The sequence below is a fragment of the Dromaius novaehollandiae genome, chromosome 16 (genome assembly GCF_036370855.1).
Source record: "Dromaius novaehollandiae isolate bDroNov1 chromosome 16, bDroNov1.hap1, whole genome shotgun sequence".
NCBI classification, from domain to species: domain Eukaryota; kingdom Metazoa; phylum Chordata; class Aves; order Casuariiformes; family Dromaiidae; genus Dromaius; species Dromaius novaehollandiae.
In genome coordinates, this window is record NC_088113.1 from 21,526,982 (window position 1) to 21,542,716 (window position 15,735).

Here is a 15,735-nt window from a genome sequence, read left to right on the forward strand (position 1 = left end):
AAAAGCTGTGCAGAAGAGGTGTTCAAGAGGCAAAGGGCAAGAAAGGGCCTCTTAAGATTGGGAGTAACTGCCCCCTTTCTACTGTTGCCCTTTCTGTGCAGAGGTTTGTGAGCCAGCAGTGGCCTTCATCTGCTGAGCCCGGTGGGTCCCAGCTCAGAGCCTCTGGTGGGGAGAGGGTGGCTGTAGTTACTACAGCTGCACCTCTCCATGGAGCACAGTCCATGCCCCTGGGCCAAAAACTGGCCCACCTCCAGCATGAGGGCAGAACTGAAATAATTACCCTGATAATGCATCTCCTTTTTCGCATCCTGCATCATCCTTGAGTCTGTGTTGAGCTGGATGCAAACTGCTCCTGTCATGCTGCGAGTACAAAGTTCTCTCGCGCAGTCAGGGCTCCCCTGCCTGGATGCAGCAGAGACATTTCTGCCCTGCTCACGGCGCAGTCCAGGGGTCAGGGAAGATGCAACTGGCGGACGGAGGTGTACCAGTGTGATGTGTCCCGATGCTCCCCATCGCCAGCTCAGAGCTCCAGCCTGGCTATGGAAGCGTGGCCTGGACACATAGCTGCGCTAAGCACCGGCCCCAACAGGCCATGCAGAAAAGAGGTCAGCTCTGAGTTTCCTGCTCCATCTCACTTGCCCACAGTTCCTGCAGCAGCAGTACTGATACCAAGGATGGGGAGCAAGCCCCAAGCAGCCTGCAGAAGGAAACAAAGAGCTGTCTGCTTGCTAGCGCCCTGCTCCACCTGAAAAAGACAGCTCCGTGTTTCCACACGCTCGCATACAGCCAGCACAACCGATGCGGCGGGCGGGCAGGCACTTGAATGACTCGCTACACGTATGTACAATTACCTCAGTTACGGTATGCAACATGGTAACGCCACGCAGAAATTATAGCCTGGGCGCGTGTGGGATGCGCACCACCAGAACCACTTCTGAGCCTCTAAAACCTGACCCAGGGTGCCAAATCAACAAATAAACGAGCGGGCGTGTAGGCAGCGGGTGTAAGCACAGGTTCCTAAATATAGGCGCTCCTGTAAATAGGCGCGGGAGGAGAGCGGCGCTGCGCCAGGCCGGGCGGCAGCGGAGGGTCGAGGCCCCGCTCCGGGGGACCCGCCGGCCCCGCCCTGGGCCCGATCCGGCCCGGCCCGGCAGCTGCCGCACTTCAAAGGCCCTTTCGTGGCGGCCGCGCCCGGGCTGTGACGGGAACCGCCCGCGGCGGGGCGGCGGCGGGCCGAGAGGGCGGCGGGGCGGAGCGGCCGGGCCGCGGTCGCCGCGGGTCCGCAATGACAGGCTGCGCGGCCCGAAATAGCGCGGCCCGCCCGGGACGGCAGCGGCGCAGCCGTGCCCACAACGGGGCGGACCGCCACCACCGCGCCGCGCCGCACCAAAGATGGCGCAGGGGCAGGAGGGGCTGCGGCGCCTGCGCCCGCCGGCCCGCCAAAGCGCGGGCCGCGCTCCCGCGCATGCGCACTGCCGCCCGGCTTGGGCGCCGCGGGCAGCGCGCCTGCGCCGGGCGGCGGCTGGGCGGCGGCGCCTGCGCAGTGCCGAGGGCGGCGCGGGGCGGCGCTTGCGCACTGGCGGCCCGCGGTCCCGGCGCAAGATGGCGGCGGTGGGGCGGGCGAGGTGGAGGTGGGGCGGCAGCGGGAAGCGCAGCGGTGCCCGGTGCCTACAGCCCCCGACCTCACGCCCAGGTAAGCGGCGCCCCTGCGCGGCCGGGGGCCCGCCCCGACGGGAGTGGGGCGGCGGCGGGCCGGAGGTGGCAGCTCTGCTGAGGGGAGGCGGCGCGGGCCTGCGGCCGCCATCTTAGAACGCGGCGGCCGCCGCCGCGCCCGGCCCAGCGCGGCCCGAGCCGGCTCCGCTCCGCTCCGCTCCGCGGGGCCGCCGCCGCGCCTGCGCGCTCCCGGCGGGCTCCTCCCCCGGCTGTGCGCCGTAACGGCCTCCTGTCTCCGCAGCGGCCCCGGCGGGCCAGGCGCGGGACGCCCCGCTATGAGGATGCGGCCCCGGCGCGCCAGCGGCGAGCACGGAGCGACGGCCACGTGTCCCGCCAGGCAGCCCGCCACCGTAAGTACTCGCTGCCCGGGCGCGGAGCCGCCCGGCCTCTGCGCCGCGCCCCCGGACTTCTCCCGTCCAGCTTGCAGAGGTGCCGCCGGGCTGGGGATCGCCGCCTCCGCTCCGCACTCGCTCGGCCCTGGTGCCCGTAGCTACCCGCCGGTCCCGGCCCAGGAGCTCTGTCCCGTCACCGCCTCCGGGAGGGCAGCCGCGGGAGCCGCTGCCGCGCTGCCCGGCAGCATGTTTTCCCTCGGCTGGCACAGCCCCGGGTCCCCACCGTGCTTTTTGCACGTGCGTGCTGCCATGGGAGCCCTGCGCTCTGCCGAGAGCCTAGCCAGCCGCAGAGACCGGCCCCCAAGAAAGGGAGACAGACCGCTGGTGGCATGAGGCACTGGCCTGCTTTCTAGCCTAACAGAGCAGCCTTGGCTCTGGAATGAGCGGGAACCGTGCTGTGTCCCGCGGGGCTGTCACTGCTTTCCTTTGTCTGCATCTGCTGTTGTCGTGTGTAAAATCCTACTTTGACAAAATGGAAACATGTAATGATTCTGTTTGCTGTACTTCTTTGTGTCTTTTCCACCTGGCTGTGGTCTGGTTGTCTGTTGCTCCTAGGTTGTAAGCTCTCTGGGCAGGGACAGTGCTCTACTATGTCTGTTAAGTACCGTATGCATCACTGTGGCATATAAAAGCAATACCATAATCACCATAAAATGCTTACTTTCGATCCCTTTTACTGTCTAAGTCCCAATACTGGGGACATACAAGTTGCTTCTGTCAGATGTTCCCGTTAGCTTTTTTTCTTCTCCCAGAGCTTATGAATACCTGGATTTAATGTTCATCAACACTGATAATGTGATAAAGTTTCTCACTTCCTCCACTTTAGTTTATCCACAAATAGGAGAAAACAAAAATACCCACCCTGTTTGACAGTTGTTTTGAGCTATCAGTGGTGGAAAACACTGGCAAGTTACTGCACACAGTGCGCCCCATCTAGTCTAGGAAGCTGTTGATACCTGGCACTATCTGTAACTTTCTGAAATGCATACTTGGTTCACTTTGGGAGGTATGGTCCCCTGAGTGTGTACCAGTTCATTATATAATATCTATGTAACATGTGAGGTATGTCAGCAACTGCATATGTAAATATGTGTTTTTAAGGAGGAGGGATGAAACACTTGAAAAAGCAGTTATTGCCTTAGGAAATACATAATGAAGTTCATGACTTGGAGCCCTAGGAGCTCTTGGACTCATGTGGTTTCTCGCACTGAATGACTGTAAAGTGAGTCTGAACTGCTGCCTTGTTTCTTCAAGGTGGCTGGGCTAACTTTGCTACCTGCGTGGCAGCTAGTTAAAATGATTACAGAGGTCACAGTGGGGTTAAAGTTCAGGAGAAAGTATGAGTAAACAAATGTTACGCAACATTCTTGGCTGCTGAGGTGATTAAATGTACATGATTGCATTAGTATGGTCTTTGTAGCCGATGCTTTCACCTGTGGGCTTAAACACTGTCATCTGCCTCGTTCTGAACAGAGGCTGTAACTCCAGGTTTCTGCAGTGTTGCACACCTTTCCTGGCTTACCCTGAGAGAACGATGGAAAGCGGGCCTCTGAAACATCTTCTGAAATGTTAGAAGGACCAAGTGTTCCTCAGTCCTAGCCCACGTCACACTAATTTCACAGTCAATATTATTGATGACTTAGCTAGTGCCTGCTAATTCTTGATCTAACATCTAATTCTTGATTTAACATCTCCTACCATTCTGCTCTTCTGAAGTGGCCAGTGATGTTTCTTATGGACAGGAAGGGGAGCAAGGATGAATAAACCCAAATTAATTTAGTGTGCAGTCCAAACCAGAGTTTTAACTTAAGAAATGAAGTACAAGGGAGCCTACTGTTAGGGCTGTTATGTTATTCAACCACATTAAAAAACTTAAAGACAAGATTGTGCTTCCACTGCCAAACTTTGTGTAGGATGCCTCCAAAGGCCTGAATGGAGTTAAGTAACTGAAATAGATGGTGATTCTTCAAAAAGCCTTGTTCCCCCCCCCCCCCCCCCCCCCCGAGTTCATTGCCAGTGCATTTAGGGCTGTCAGGAGCAATCTGTAGCGCTTGACTCAGCAGTGGTGTTTCAGTAACTTCCCTGGGGGGAAGAAGGGTGACTAAGAGAGGAAAAGCCTGGCTGTTTTTCTCCAGCTTACAACAGTTAATGATGATTAAATAGAGCTGTACTGTTTCAACTGACTTTCTTTTGCATAACCTTGTTATGCTGATGAAAAAGTACTAAGGGCTAAAATAATCTGGCTGAGGCATTACAGTTAGCGTGAGACGGACTGAGGATTAAAATCCAGGAGTTCCTGACTCCTAGCCTGTGGTTCTCTGGACCACAGAAGTTATTATTAGAGGAGCACTGGAGCTATTTTATGTAGCAGAATTTTTTTAATAAATGTCTTTTGTTTAGGTTATGTGAAGTTATGTGTCTGTAAATATTGGTGTAAACCATCTCTAAGGGTAATAAATGCAGCTAATATTATGAATATGATAGAGGGTGATACATGCTCAGAGTGTATTCTGAGAATTGTGTTATTTATGCTCTCAGTCCTGATGCATGGGATCAAACACTGCCCTCTTAGGAGAGATCTAGCTGAAAACTGTGTATTTTGAGTGCTGGCCAACTAATCTCCCTGGTTTGTGCTGTTTAAAGCTCAGCATTCCTCTTAGCTAGTTTGTATCTAGGTTAGCAAACAGCTATTTTCAGGATTCAGGTGCTGTTTTGTATGTACTGGTTCAAGTCCTGTTTTATCGTCAGAACAAACTTTTACTGTTATAGCTGAGTGGGCCAATTGGATCTTGGATTTCTCCTGTTGTAACACAGATTTTACGTGTGTTTTCTCTAGTGCAGTTGCTGAGAAATGGCCAATGAGAATCACGGAAGCCCCGCGGAGGAAGCATCTCTAATGAGTCACTCACCTGGCACCTCCAACCAGAACCAGCCCAGCTCCCCCAAACCTATGCGATTGGTGCAGGATCTCCCAGGTACTGGTTCTGCTTTTGAGAAGGCCCAATATGGAGTTCTGAAGGACTCAGGTAGCAGGGCGAAGAAGGTGAGATGGGGGGCCACCAAGCAAACTTAGGAATAATGCATAATTCAGAGTGTGCTGTGATGATAATGGGGACCTGAAAGGCAGGGCTATTATTCAGGACCAGTCTTGTCCTGACTGTCTCACTGTCTTCTCAGATGAGCTGGTGCAGGCTGGCTGGGAGAAGTGCTGGAGCAAGCGTGAGAATCGCCCTTACTACTTCAATCGCTTCACTAACCAGTCTCTGTGGGAAATGCCTGTTCTGGGACAGCACGATGTCATTGTAAGTAAGCAGTTATCACAAGGGGCTATGCTGCTGCTGGGATAATCTGCAGGGACTGATGCTGCGCTCTTGTAGACTTGAGATTACGTACGTGGGAGGGTCTTCTGTGCTTTCAAACTCTCTGAATCCAGAGGCTGGCTTGTTTCTGATGAAACATTCCTTATGCAGATGCACACCCAGGTAGTGATGTTCCAGATGTCGTGCTGCACTGCTCAAAGAATACTCAACCTGGGGGGGTTGTTGCATTTGTTTTGCATCTCAGTTTAAAAAAAAAACCCAAATCTTCAGGCAGAAGTCTATAAGAGAAGTCTGTAAGTTTCCATAGCTGTCAACATTTATGTCCTTATTTACATCTACTTAGGAGCCTGGGGCAGTGAAATGGAAAGATAAGAGGGCTTATTGCCTTCATTTGGGACTCTGCGGTGGGAGTTGATGAGCTAATGAGTACCGTGTTTTGGACCCTCTTAGTCAGACCCTCTGGGATTGAATGCGGCTCCAATGCCACTAGAAGGTGGAATGATAGAGACCTCTATTGAGAGCAAGCAAAGGAAGAGGAGATTCTCTGAGGAGGTTCCAGCCAGTGGCAACAGTGTGAAAAAGCTCAAGGTGGGTCTGGTTTTCTGAAACTCGTGAGATTAAAGGCATTTTTCAAACAAACCTAGAGTGCTTGGAGCTTGGACCTAGTTTTTTGAACTGTGCAAGGTCAGGCCATCCTAGCATTACTCAGACTGTGACAACTGACATTCAGAAAATAGGAGAGCAGAATCAGACTCAGCTCCTGACAAGTTACCATTTCTCTCTTACAGCTTGAGGTGGAGTTTGAGAGTTGCTAGAGAACAGATTATGATTGAGGAATGTGGTAGCTTGCATGTCCATGTTAACTTAATCTGGTAGGAGGCAAAACGTACTCTAGCAATTCATTGGGTATAGTGTGCTGCTAAAGGATTGTTAGGTATGCTGGGCTTGCTTCACGTTTACCTTTCTTTGTGATGTAGTAATTTATATTTTCCACTCCCAGGTGGATGTTCCAGGGAACCCAGCTGCTCAGTCAGTCCCCAGCTCTCCCAGTATTCCAGGAACCTCTGTTCTGAAGGCATGGTGTGTTTCACCTGAAGATAAACAGCAAGCAGCTCTTTTACGACCGACAGAGTGAGTTGTCTCTGTTTTTCTTCTGTACTTTTCTTGGTAGTAGACTGGACACAGCTGGTTTTCCAAATGTCTTTGAAGAAGAACTTGAAGGATATGTCACCTCCCCTATTGTCTTTGCAGGGAGGGTGGAATCCTGATAGTTCAATCTCCTGGCTTATAAACAGCTGAAGGAGACATCTTCAAAAGTGACATTTGATAATTAGCTAATGATCTGGCCATCCTGATGACATTTGCTTCTGCCGTAGAGTATACTGGGACCTGGATATTCAGACAAATGCAGTGATTAAACAGAAGGCACCATCTGAAGTACTGTCTCCACACCCTGAAGTGGAGCTGCTTCGATCCCAACTTATTCTCAAGCTGCGGCAGCATTATCGTGAGCTCTGCCAACAGCGAGAAGGTAAATTTCTGCTGGTCTCCCCTTATTTGTCTTCTCAGCTCTGCAGTGCTGTGATGTTCTTCCTTCTGGTTTATGTCTGTCTCTTTTCCCTGTGATCACCTCTGTCATGGTTGTGGTTATATTCTCTGTGACATTGTTTTAGGGTTGTAAATTCATTAAGCAGAGTTCTAGTGTGATGATCCTTATCAGAGCTTCTGGGCATCACTTTAATACTCCCATATTAATTAGACTCTTTTTCTGTGCTTCTCCAGGGATCGACCCCCCAAGGGAGTCCTTTAATCGCTGGATGTTGGAGCGGAAGGTCGTTGACAAAGGGACAGATCCTCTGTTACCGAGTGACTGCGAGCCAGTAGTTTCTCCCTCCATGTTTAGAGAAATCATGAACGACATTCCTATCAGGTATGGTTCACGGAGGGCACCTTCCTGTACTATTTGTCTTGGACCAATCCAGTGATTTATCTGGTGTTCTGTGCTTTTGTGTCGTACTTTCCGTGATGAAGTGGTAGGATGCTGTTGATGTAAAATGCGGGAGCTGGACTGGGCCTCCACGCCTTTATGACAACTGTGAAATTGATGCACATGAATTTATACTTATTTCAGGTTATCCAGAATCAAGTTCCGTGAGGAAGCCAAGAGACTGCTCTTCAAGTATGCTGAGGCTGCAAAACGGCTTATTGAATCCAGGTAGGAGTTTTACAGTTCTGTCGCTTTTAAAAAGCAGAAAAAGTTTACAGGAATTTTTAGAAGGGGCTGCTATATCTCCCCTTGTTCAGCACTGGTCATCCTCTTCCTGAGTTAATAAAAGGTTAGGAACATACTGAAGGAAAACAGTAATGCTGGAGGCATCCTTTGGTAATAATTTTACAGTAAGAGCAAACATTGGGAAACTGAATGTGTAGGCAGACAAGTGAGAATCTGTGAAATACTGGATATGGAGTGCCTTCTTATGTTGTTTGTCCCTGACATTACAAGGGTGGTTGGGCAGTCAGTGCTGTTAAAGGGCAACCAATTTAAAGTGGAATTTTATTATACCATGTATCATTTTTCTCAAGAGTTCTGCCACAGGACTGAATTGAGGAAGATAGCCTTGTTTAAACAATACAAAGCTTTTTAACAAGGTAGCTTTCTCAGTCACAAATTCCTAACAGTGGCTGCTTTTGAAAAGGAGAGGCAAGAGCAAAATGGACCATTTCCCTGTTAGATAAATCCTTTATCCGCCTCTCCTGTTGCAGAAAGGACAGCAGCCAGCTACACTGTGTTTCGGAGAGAACATGGCAGTCCCTAGTCACACAAATGTCTGGGAACACTTTCCACAGGAGGCCTGGATGGGAGTGACAGGGTAGGGCCTTGAGGAAGTGTTGGCAGCTGTTTTCCCCCACTAATAGAAAAGTGTTGTGGTGGGATAGAATATATTGCCACACAGCTGTGGGTAACATTTTGCTTCTCCATTGCGTGCAGGAGTGCATCACCAGACAGCAGAAAAGTGGTGAAGTGGAATGTAGAGGATACCTTCAGCTGGCTGCGACGGGACCACTCCGCCTCTAAGGAGGACTACATGGTCTGTAGCCTTGTTTTTGTGCAGCTGAGTGCAGTGAGCCTAGGAAAGGATGGGGGGCATTTATGGCCAGAAAAAGGTCCTTCTTGAGAAGGCTGTGATTGCTCTTCTTTGCTCTGTGAAAGGGAAGTGAAGGCTCTGCATACCTCAAGGGAATCTGGTTGTGGGTTGTGTAAGGGATTTTCTGATTCTGCAGGACCGCCTGGAGCACTTGCGCAAACAGTGTGGGCCCCATGTGTCTGCTGCAGCAAAGGACTCTGTTGAAGGCATCTGCAGTAAGATTTACTACATATCCCTCGAGTACGTCAAGCGGATCCGGGAGAAGCATCTTGTCATCCTCAAAGAGAACAATATATCTGGTACGCAGTAAACTCTGAAGAGTCATAGGAGTACAGCATGTGACACCACTGTAAAGGCAATGCACTCTGGCCTGCCCCCATTCAAATAGAGTTATCTGTTGGGAAGGCTGCTCTGAACCCACAAGGTTGCATTTAATTGAGTCAGAAATATTCAGTCTAGCACAGTTCTTAGCTGGCAGACTCACACAGTGCATTTGCAGTGGGAAGGTCATTTTCCATCAGGTACCATTATCAGCTGTAATATCAAATGTCTTAAATGTGTACTTTGTCAGGATTAAGTAGCTTCCTAGGGGCCGAACATACTGAACAGGGCATTAGTTCATTTCCCTGCACTACACTGTCTTGCTCTGTTTCTGTAGGAATTCCTGGGGACAGCACCACTTCCTTTCCTAATGCCAAGCACTCTGTCCTCCCTATACTCTGCTCTGCCACATTTCTTGGTCTCTGAGCACCTTCTGCACTCCTGTGCATCCCAGTGGATCACTAAGCACTCTTTTTCCTCTCCTTGCAGAGGATTCATGTTCCTTGAACTCTTCTCTGTGTTCATTCTTCCCAGTTTATATCCTTCTGCCATACTTCTGCCTCCACCATTCTTTCCCTCTTGGATCCTTGCTTTTGTCAGACAGCTCCCTCCAGATCCCTGTGTCTGCCTTTTGCTGCTCGCTTTTGCTGCCTGTCTTCCCACCCAACTGTGTCCAAGATTCCTTCCTGCCGATCTTTCCTGTGAGCTCTCTTGTTTCTGCTGAAGTTGAGCCTAAGCTGCCCTCCGAGATGGGTAACCACAAGGTGGCAGAAAGATTCCTTTTCCTCCTGCACTTCACAGCCTGCGAATGTTTATTGTTCTTTGAATTTGGGGCAAACTGAAATAACAACTACCACGAAAGCTATTTACCCATCCGGAACATGGCTCAAGATGCTGAAGGGGTGTCATTTAAAGGCCTGCTGTATTACAGATAGAGAAATACTGTGAAATGAATCCCTTCTGCACTCTGGTAGCGGATCGTGGAATTAATTTGGGTGATTGGCTCTGAACCGAGGTAGCTGCTGTATGAGGAGACCACCACTGTGTTTTTGCAGGCACTGAGCTGCTTTTCAGCCTTAGCCCTATCACTGCATGTTTTGAGATGGAAGGGGGATCTTGCTTGTATTGTAATGGGCTGCTTTCTTTTTTTATTTTCCGTAGCTGAGATAGAAGCTCCTGAAGTCCAGGACAGGCTTGTATATTGTTACCCAGTGAGACTGGCCATTCCCTCTCCACCACTCCCCAGTGTGGAAATGCACATGGAAAATAATGTGGCATGTGTGCGGTACAAGGGGGAAATGGTGAAAGTGAGCCGGAACTACTTCAGCAAGCTGGTAAGGGCTGACTGCCAGTCCTGCATGACTGCACTGACACAAATGGCTCTTTGATAAGGGGTTTTGTTTCTCTTTTTCCTTTGAGAGAAGGGACTGTGGAGTGGGATGGAGTGCTGACCTGGGGGAGGCTGTTAGATACTGCCCTAATAGCAGTGGAAATCAGGACAGCTACTTCCACCTTAGTCAGGGGCAGGCTTCTGCCGGGAATACTTGAGGTGTCCTGTGTATGCTTTGGTACATACTGTGCTGTAAGAATGGTCATATCCGCAGCAAGGCAGGCCTTGCTGAGGGCCATGCTGAGGTGTTACATCCATTCATTCTGCTAAATAGCTTGCAGTTTGCCCACACAGTAAAAGCAGATGTGCTAGAAACCTTCATGCAGAGCTCCACCTTCTCCTTTTGTTCATTAGCGTCTCTCCCAATGTCATAATGTGTTTGCATACTGACTGTGCAATAACTGTCTTGTCTTTGTTGATTCTCATTGTTTTTAACGGCTGGGCTTTCTCTTCCAGTGGCTTCTCTATCGGTACAGTTGCATTGATGACTCTGGCTTTGAAAAGTTTCTGCCCAGGGTTTGGTGCCTTCTCCGTCGATATCAGGTACTGGTCTCATCATGGTTGTTACGTATCGGGAAGCTCTAGTAATACTGGGGAACGGAACCTACTGTCAGTGCTCTGAGACACCCAGGATTCTGGGAGCCTGGTGCAAAATAGGCCTTAAACAAGGTCCATTGTCTGCTCCTGGTGTTTTGAGATGGGATTCCAGTCCGGGGATCAATTGCAATCTTGACAGAAGACCTCACTGGGGATAAAGATAAACTTTTATGAAAGAAACCTTCCATAGTTTGGATTTGTGGTGTTCTGAGGCTGAACCGAAGGTTCATGGGGAGGTATATGTGAAAGTTGGCAGTTGGTTTGTGGGGCCTGGTTTGGATGAAGTATCTAAAGAGCGTTCTTGGGTACACGCAGGGGACCTACGTGAATTTCAGAAAGGAAGAGGGGGCCCTGCGTACCTAGAGGAGTGGGTGCATGGACGTGTGGCCCTGGGTCCGTTTTCAGTGAAGGGAGCAGCAGAAACACAGCCGAGTGCAGGCATCGCTCACCGGGGTTTGCTCTCCCCAGATGATGTTCGGTGTTGGTCTGTATGAAGGAACTGGCCTGCAGGGGGCACTTCCCGTGCATGTCTTCGAGGCCCTCCACAAGCTCTTTGGAGTGAGTTTTGAATGCTTTGCCTCGCCCCTGAATTGCTATTTTAAACAGTACTGTTCGGCCTTCTTGGATACAGACGGGTATTTTGGATCCAGGGGGTGAGTCTTACGTTACGGTGCCCTTGCCATGTATCTGTGTGGGTGCGTGTGCGTGCGATGTAAATGGCTCAGGACAGGCTGACGTGCCTGTGAGTGCAGAGGTGGTAGCTGGTTGTGTGATGTCCACTCAAAAGGATGCGTACTTTAAGCCTGCTTGAAGGCAATGAGTGGACCCAGATCGTCTATGAAACAATCAGGAGTGTGCCATTAGTCTACTTAGAGGCGGTCTGATCTTTGATGTGATGCAATTTATAGGTCTGTCAGTGTTTGTCCTTGTTCTGAAGAAAGGGAGAGCTGGGCCCTCAAGCAGTCAGCTCGAGTCAGCAGTCAACCTTCAGTGACTACAGATGGAGTATGTCCCTGGTGACCAATTGTGCTGTTAGGAAATGGCAGGCCCTGTACTGCTGGGAACTCAGGCTTTCTAGGAGTACGACTGTCTTTTCTGAGGATGTGGATGCTTTTTAAGATGTTACTGTTAGAATCCTAGCTTCTCTGATTGGAATCTTGGCCTTTTTCTTTCAGCCCGTGCCTGGATTTCTTCCCTATAAGTGGCTCTTTTGAGGCAAATCCTCCATTCTGTGAGGAGCTGATGGATGCCATGGTATCTCATTTTGAGGTATGTTCACTCACCTGTGGTGGTGTTCTGAACGGAGCTGTGCAGTCAGTCCCCTTCTCTCCACTGCTTCTGCGTCCTTGCAGTAGGGTTGTAATTCAGTAGGCAAAAGACTGTGATTGCTGCTGTACTGTTCTGGAAGCAGAAATGTGTCGGTTTTCATAGAACTCCTTAGGCATGTCACTGCTCAGCCCAGGCTAAGATGGTTCATCTTCTTGTTGGCTTAGAAACTGCTGGAGAGTTCCAGTGAGCCCCTCTCCTTTATTGTCTTCATCCCTGAGTGGAGGGACCCTCCTACACCAGCCCTGACCCGCATGGAACAGAGCAAGTTCAAGCGGCACCAGCTCATCCTGCCAGCCTTTGATCACGAATACCGCAGCGGGTCTCAGCACATCTGCAAAAAGTAGGCCTTTCTCTTGAGCTCTGAGCGTACTGGTCCTTTTGGGAATGTGCTTTTGATGAGCTGCACCTTGGGGAGCCATATGACAGGAGTATCCTATGCCGAGTTGAAATCAATGGGAAGTATAGAACAGACAAGGAAAAACGTCTGTAATCATCCTGGATTTTTAAGACAAGCATAGAGAGTGTTGTGGATTTCTGTATTTGTTTAGTGACTACTGAGTACTTCACTAATTAAAAAGCTTCGAGTGGTGTATTCCTTGGGTACAAGTCCAGTTTGAACTGTTTATACTCTGTGGTGCTGTGGTTGTCATCTGTGTTCCTCTGTCAACTCTAATCTGGTGAGCCACTGCCGATAGCAGCTGTTTCCTGGGCTGCCAAATGCCACAATGCCTCGCCAGTTCTGTGTCACTTAAGAGGAAGTAGAAGCAGGGGGCAGTCGGGGCCTTTGTCCTCTGTAGGGCAAGCTGGCCGTTGGTCTGCTGAGAGCAACAACTGCTTAAACACCAAGTTCTCTGTACCCGCTTCCCTTTGGCCTGAAACGCATTCCCTTACTGACCCGCCGCGCTTGGAGACAGCAATGTCTCTGGTGCGTGTGCTGGTGGAGAGCTGCGTGGCTGGGCAGCATCGGTGCTCCTGTAAAACTTAGCAAGCCACTGTTTTTACTGAGAAATGCCTGACACTCTGCCCTTCCCCTCATGATTATGAGGAAAACGAACAAAGAATACTTTTCCTAAAAACTACATGCAGGAAGAGATGGGGGAGGTAATAGGAAGCGTATGTGTGGGTAGCTGTGTGAATCCTTGACGGGTGGGGCACGGGGAGATGCTGAGCGCCTGTCCTCTTCCCTTGCAGAGAGGAGATGTACTACAAGGCCGTGCACAACACTGCCGTCCTCTTCCTGCAGAACAGTGCAGGTTTTTCCAAGTGGGAGCCTACACCAGAACGGCTGCAGGAGCTTGTCGCAGCCTACAAGCATTCAGGCCGGACCCTTAGTTCCTCGAGTTCCTCATCATCGTCCTCGTCCTCGTCCTCATCCTCCTCCACAGCAGACAAGGAGCGGGAGCTGGGCCGAGAGCAAAGCAGCAGCCGGGAGACTAATCCCAACTAATGCGCAGAGGTGAGAGACAGCAGGGCCGTGCCGGCAGCCCCGAGGGAGGCTCGCCGGGGCAGGTGGAGAGACTGCTGGCTTCGTAGCACCGGCCTGGGGGACTCTTGCAAAGCAGCTCCGCAGCACCTGCTTTCCTCTGCAAACTTGCACGCGGCCCCCGCGCAGCGGTGCCGGGGAGCGCCCGCCGCCGGCCGGGAGAGGAGGCCTGGCCGCTGCCCTCGCCGCAGGGCAGAGAAACCAAACGCAGCGTGGCAGGAGGAGCGGGCGGCCCCTTCGCCACCGGAGCGCGGAGGGAGGGGGCAGCCGGAGCCGGGACGCGGGCACGGGTGGGAGGACGGACGGACGGACAGACAGACGGATGGAGGGATGGCCAGCGTGACGAGGCGGCGCGTGGCGCCGTGGCTGGAGGGGTCCGGCAGCTGGCCGAAGCCTTGCGTTGGCAGGAGAAGAGCAGGCAGAGCCCGGGGGCTCCTCCGGCTGGACTGGCACCAGCACAGCTCCGTGTCCATAGTGTAAATAGTTCTGTCCGTGGCGACTGCGCTCCTGGCAGGGTTTGTTTCCATAGCATCCGTGTTTCTTTTCCACATGTACGAGTCCCGTGTTGGCCGACGCTGTTTACCGTATCGGAGAGGAGCGGAGAAGAGGAGTTTCTTTGGTGTGTAAAGATGTCTTTGCAGCTGTTTTGTAGTCGTTGTGGTTTTTACGCGGAGCCTCCGGGCTTTATTTAACCTCCTTGGGTTTTGTTTTGTAAGGATTAATTTAACACCGCTAACCATTTTATTACTTTTATCAAGAAGAGCAAAGTCTATTTTTGATTTCCGTTTCCTAGTTCTTAGGAACATTAAAAACCAGCATACAGCTCTGCCTGGTGTCGCTGCCTTTCCTTCGCTGCCCGGCCAAGGGCCTGTGGTCTCACCTTGAGCTCTCCTCTGTCTCATTCTGGGTGAATGGTAGAAAATGGTCATTTTGCAGAACTTGTACTTTGAATCTGTCTAGTATATTGCTTGAATTACAGAAAACTACAAAATGATAGACTTAATTAGGATGTTTAATATCTTATCTATAACACTAAGAGTTAAAAGGTACAATGACAAACAAGACAAAGATGCTGGTAATGAAAATAGGGTTAGCTTTTCCAGAATGTTTAAAAAAAGGTAGTAATAAAAAAAGTGTCAGCGAGGGAAAGATTGTTACTACCAATTTGACTGATTAGAGAATTTTACTAGGCTTTCCTGCATTCAGTTCCTAACACTTGCCTGAGTAGAGCCATTGTGACATCCAGTCTTGATAAAAGCTGCATTTGTGACATCCAATCTTGATAAAAGCTGCAAGTACTATAGAACCTACCATTTGCCTAGATAAATTGTTCTAGTGATTAATTCACTTTGCTCTTGATGTGCAGACTTTCCCCAGCTGAATTTGTCTTGGTTCAGCTTCCAGCCACTGATCTAATTCTGTCTCTGGCTGTTGGCTTGAAGAATCATCTGCTACCAAGAATCTCTTACATACGTAGGTGCTGTAATGAGGTGAGGGTCGTTCTGGGAGTTCAAATCTCCTGCAATTCTAAGTGTGGCTTTTCTGGGCTTTGGGAATTTCCACATTTAAACTGTGGAGCTCCTCTCTACCTTTGAACAGGTTGACAGGTTTTGCAGAAGTCAGTCCTCCCAGTTTGTGTTTTGCTGTCCGAAGGAGAACAATTCCTATATGAGTTAGCTTTACCTGGAAGCCGTATCGTCTTGTAACCTTGTGAGACTGAATTCTGTCCATATAGGTCTTAGCATAGATCAAATGGATTGCAGAGTTTATTAGTATCACTGATGCTTCCTTAATCTCATTGCTTCTCTGCAGTAACCCAAAACAGGCCAGGCCCAGCCCCACACTTTGGCTACTCACCTGGTCCCAGTATTTTTGCAGCTCTCTAGGGATGCTTTCACAAGAGACCTTGAAATCATTGGCCTCCTTTAATTACATTCTTGGAACAGTCAGTAACTCCAGCAGCAAAAGAAGCCGTTTTTAAAGTGTTTTTTCCCCGTTATTCATTATCTTGAGCCAAGGTAGGCGTTCTTGAAGTGCAGGTGAC

The 15,735-nt window shown here is 50.4% G+C and overlaps 1 protein-coding gene across 1 annotated transcript; it reads left to right on the plus strand.

Annotated features, from left to right (window-relative positions):
* Positions 1 to 1,541: 1,541 nt before the first annotated feature.
* Positions 1,542 to 14,519, plus strand: PCIF1 (phosphorylated CTD interacting factor 1). The gene is made up of 17 exons (XM_064521752.1): positions 1,542 to 1,693; positions 1,955 to 2,063; positions 4,942 to 5,080; positions 5,283 to 5,407; positions 5,876 to 6,013; positions 6,426 to 6,556; positions 6,802 to 6,956; positions 7,208 to 7,355; positions 7,557 to 7,640; positions 8,415 to 8,514; positions 8,708 to 8,870; positions 10,054 to 10,226; positions 10,739 to 10,825; positions 11,348 to 11,532; positions 12,055 to 12,148; positions 12,373 to 12,548; positions 13,400 to 14,519. Exons 3-17 carry the CDS (start codon positions 4,957 to 4,959, stop codon positions 13,653 to 13,655), a joined length of 2,139 nt encoding a protein of 712 aa, XP_064377822.1. The 5' UTR covers positions 1,542 to 1,693; positions 1,955 to 2,063; positions 4,942 to 4,956; the 3' UTR covers positions 13,656 to 14,519.
* The last annotated feature ends 1,216 nt before the right edge of the window (positions 14,520 to 15,735 follow it).